The sequence below is a fragment of the Lichenostomus cassidix genome, unplaced genomic scaffold, assembly GCF_008360975.1.
Source record: "Lichenostomus cassidix isolate B80296 unplaced genomic scaffold, HeHo_3.0 HiC_scaffold_43, whole genome shotgun sequence".
In the NCBI taxonomy this organism is placed as follows: Eukaryota; Metazoa; Chordata; class Aves; order Passeriformes; family Meliphagidae; genus Lichenostomus; species Lichenostomus cassidix.
In genome coordinates this window covers 400,564-404,461 of record NW_028147635.1, presented here as the reverse complement: position 1 = coordinate 404,461, position 3,898 = coordinate 400,564, and the positions used below count along the sequence as shown (strand labels likewise).

Sequence of the window (3,898 nt, the reverse complement as noted above, 5' to 3'; positions counted from 1 at the left end):
CACCTCTGCTCCCCCCATGGGGGTTTGTTTTGGTCAGGGTGGCTGCCCCCAGCTCCAGCCCCAGCCCAGGGCACGCTACCTGCTGGGGGCTGCTGCTAGGGCCTGGGGCTGCTGCTCCCATTTGGGATCCAGCCCAGCTAAAAATCAGCTTGGCAGCCCACTGAAGAATGAGCTGCACCTGCCCCAGCAGAGCGGGTAGGGAGCCTTCAGTGCCCAGCCAGGCTGTGCAATGCCCACATGTGGGAGCATCCCCCTGGCTGTGGACTCATCTGCACGTTGGCTGTGGAGCCTGGCTCTGAAGCAGGTGCCCAAATCCCAGTGCATCGTCTTCAGCTTACCAGGGGCCAGGTCGAGGGAGATCTTGTCATCCTCCACGTCGTCCTCCATGTCTCCAGCAGCAGCCCCACCTGGTGCAGCTCCTCTGGGGGCTCCTTCTTCCCTGGGGGTGGGAGAGACCAGGCTGTCAGTGTTCTGCCCAGGGCCCCAGCTGAAGTGCACCGAGCAGGACAAGCAAAAGCAGCTTGCGTGGTGGCCAGCAGTGCTGGCAAGAGCAGCTCAGCTCCAGCACATGAGAGAGCTGCATGTTCCCATCCCATGGCCCCTGCTCCGTGACACGGGCATGACAAAAAAGGCTGCGTTCCTTGGATTTTTATTGCCAAGGGATTTGTGTGGAGCTGCCAATTACCAGGCCAACGAATCCAATGGGCTGTGTGGCTCTCTCCCTTCTTCTACGGCTGATGAATATCCTGCACCCAAGGATCACTGAACAGGTCTTCCAAGGATGGCCTGTTCATGGAGTGCACAGATAAACACCACCGGATGAGCCCTTGGCAGTCTGCAGAGAGGAACCAGAAAGTGCCAGTCAGTTGGAGAAGGCTCCTGTCTGCTTTGCCCCACTATTCCTGAGCACGCCCAGGCTATGCTGGATATGCTCAGAGCTCAGCCTAAGCTTCCCCATGCATTCTCTGCCTGGGAGGAGAGTGGGACGTGTGCCACCTCCCCAGCAGCTGCCAGAGCAGGAGCTCATGAGCCCGCCGCTGTCTCGCAGCGCTGCTCTTCCCCCCCGTGCCGCAGAGATGAGGATGCACCTGGAGAGAGCCGTTCTGGCAGCGGGAGCTGGCCCCAGCTGATACTTCGGCCCCTGCTGAACGGGTGCTCCCCGCAGACCATCTGGTGCAACACGATGCCCAGAGACCAGATGGTAGCTGGCTCGCCGTAGTACCAGCCGAAGTCCTTCCACTCCGGGGGGCTGTAGGCTGCTGTTCCTACAGAATACACACACAGTCCATCAGGGGAACGCTGCCTTCTCCCAGAGCCTCGCCCCAGCATCCCTGGGCATGCCGGGCGAGCCGCTGCCTTCTCGCCAGCAGCACCTGGGACTCGTGCACAAACCTGGGCTTGCAAGAGGGCAGCCCTGGGAAGCCCTGGGAAGGCCCAAGCTTGGGCCCTGACATGCTGGGCCACCAGATGCTGGGAGTGGGAGCAAAGCCCTGGCTGGGCTCACCTGCAAAGCTGGTGTATGCTGCCTCCTGGAGATAGGTGCCACAGCCGAAGTCAATCAGCTTGGCCTGTCCCGTGCACAGGTCGATGATGATGTTCTCTGGTTTGATGTCCCTGTGCAGGACCCCGCAGATGGTGCAGTGCCACACAGCCTCCAGGACCTGCTGGAACAGCTCCCGCGCCACCTCCTCGGACAGGAAGCCCCGTGCCCGAATGAAGCGGGAGAGGTCCTGGGACTGCTCCGGGCGCTCCATCACCATCCAGATGCAGGTGGAGAGCTCAGCCCACTCCAACAACTGGATGATGCTAGGGCACCCCGTGGACACCTTGCTCAGCAGGACTATCTCCAGGGGTGCGCTGGTGCCGTCAGGCTGCGGGAGGAGCACCGTGCCGTCAGCGGGGCTGATGCCGTGCCAGGGCTCCGCAATGATGCCCTCAGCCAGCCCGGGATGCTCTGCGTCCTCCGCTGAGCCCACGCTCCCGCTCCCTCTCCATCCCTCCCTCCTTCCCTCCCTGCAGGCGTCCTGGTGCCCTGCAGCCTGCCGGGCCCCGGCTTATCCCCACGGACCCGGCACGCCCCGCTTTCTCCCGCTCGCTCCAATGGCTCACTCACCAGCTCGGCCCAATGCCGGATGCGGCTCCGGGACACACACTTCACGGCCACCTGCGAGCCAAGGGGAGCAGCGGCATGAGCTCGCCGCCCGCCCTGCCCAGCCCCACCCTCCTCCTCCTCCTCCGCCCGCCGCCAGCCCCGCCACTCACCGGGGCGCCGTCCGCCACGCGTGTCGCTGCATAGACGCTGCCGAACCCGCCTTTGCCCAGCAGCGAGCCCACCCGGTACCGCTCCAGCAGGGCCTCCTGCGTCGTCCCTGCGGGCGAAACACGGCTCTCAGCCTCCGGCCCGGGGCCACCCGCGGCCCCCGACCGCCTCTGCACCGCCCCGGGCCGGGCATCCCCCTCGCAACGGGGCAGCGGCGGCTCGGGGCCGGCGGCCGCGCTGTTGAGCGGCGGAGCTCGGGCCGGGGAAGCTGCGGCCGAGGCGGCGGGAGCGGCCGAGCCGCGTGTGTCCTCCTCGGGCCCCGGGAGGAGCCGGGGCCGCCGCCGCGCTTGGGGCCGGGGCCGCCGCCGGGCTTGGAGCCGAGGCCGCCGGAGCTGGCGCTGGGCTTGGGGCCGAGAACGCCGGGGCCGCAGCCCGCACAGGCGGAGCCAAGGACAGGCGATGCTGCCCCAGCCGTGGCCACTGAGGCCCGCCCAGCAGCGCCACAGCCATGCCGGCGACAGCCGGGCGGAGCCGAGAGCGCGGCGGGCCGCCCGGGGGCGGGAAGGGGGCAGCCCCGGCCGGGGCAGGGGGCGGGCCGGGCGCATGGCCCCGCCCGGCAGGGGGAGAGGGAGCCCGCGAAAGGGAGGGGACACAGGGAAAGGGACACCGGGAGAGGAGGCGGGACAGGGGGAGAGGGAGAGGAGGAGCAGGAGAAAGGGACGGAGAGGGTCCTAGAAACTGTTCCTTAGCTGCAACTGAGCCGCTGCCGCCGCTGCCGCCGCTGCCGCCGCTGCAACTGAAGCTCCGGGGCAGTTAGTCCGAGTCTCCGTTAGTCCGAGTGGCCGTTTGTCCGAGTGGCCGTTTGTCCGAGTGGCCGTTTGTCCGTTCCCCGCTCGCCCCCGCGCGCCCCACGGCCGAGCCCCGCGCGCCCCCGGGGGCAGCCCCTGAGTCTGTCCAAACACGGGAACTTTGCCGTGTTCAGCCCACATCCAGAGGCTTGACTGCTGCACAGTGGCACAGCAATCCCCTTGGCTGCTCTGTGCATTGTCCCTGCTGAGGGTCAAACACTAGTGGAGCACATTCCCTGTCTCTAGAATTCATACCTGACCCAAGCACTGCACTTGTGTCTCCAGCATTGCTTTCCAAGCAGAACGGGGGAAGACAAACTGTGTGTAACTCATGGTATTTCGGAGAGTCTAAAACATGCTAAGTCATAGATCTTCAAGGTGAGATCCATTTGCAGTTAATGGCATGGAGAAGTAGTGCAACATGGAAAAGGAGAGCACATAAATAAATAGAGGAAAACATCTCAGATTGTTTCTTTGCATTTTCATTTCACTTCTGGAAAGCTGTTTCAGTTTTCCAGGAATCTTCTCCACAGTCCTGCTTGCTCTTTTCAAGAACCTTTCCTGGAGGGAATGAATTGCAGGGATTATTGGGCTGCACTGGCCCTGGCCGGGTGCCTGGTGCCACCAAAGCCACTCTATCACTGTCCTCACAGGTGCAGGACACAGAACCCAGGAGGAAAGGCTCGTGGGCTGGGATAAGGGCAGGGAGAGGTCAGTCACTGCTCACTGTCAGGGGCACAACAGACACAAGCTAGGGAAATTAATGGAATTCATTTCCAAGCAAATCACA

At 64.2% G+C, this 3,898-nt stretch overlaps 1 protein-coding gene across 1 annotated transcript; it reads right to left on the bottom strand.

Annotated features, from left to right (window-relative positions):
* Positions 1 to 244: 244 nt before the first annotated feature.
* On the bottom strand, positions 245 to 2,770 carry LOC146421064 (serine/threonine-protein kinase pim-1-like). Its single transcript, XM_085047644.1, has 7 exons — positions 2,632 to 2,770; positions 2,263 to 2,528; positions 2,114 to 2,164; positions 1,505 to 1,871; positions 1,089 to 1,265; positions 686 to 835; positions 245 to 439 (listed from the first exon to the last, which is right to left on the bottom strand). Exons 1-6 carry the CDS (start codon positions 2,768 to 2,770, stop codon positions 729 to 731), a joined length of 1,107 nt encoding a protein of 368 aa, XP_084903770.1. The 3' UTR covers positions 245 to 439; positions 686 to 728.
* Positions 2,771 to 3,898: the final 1,128 nt, after the last annotated feature.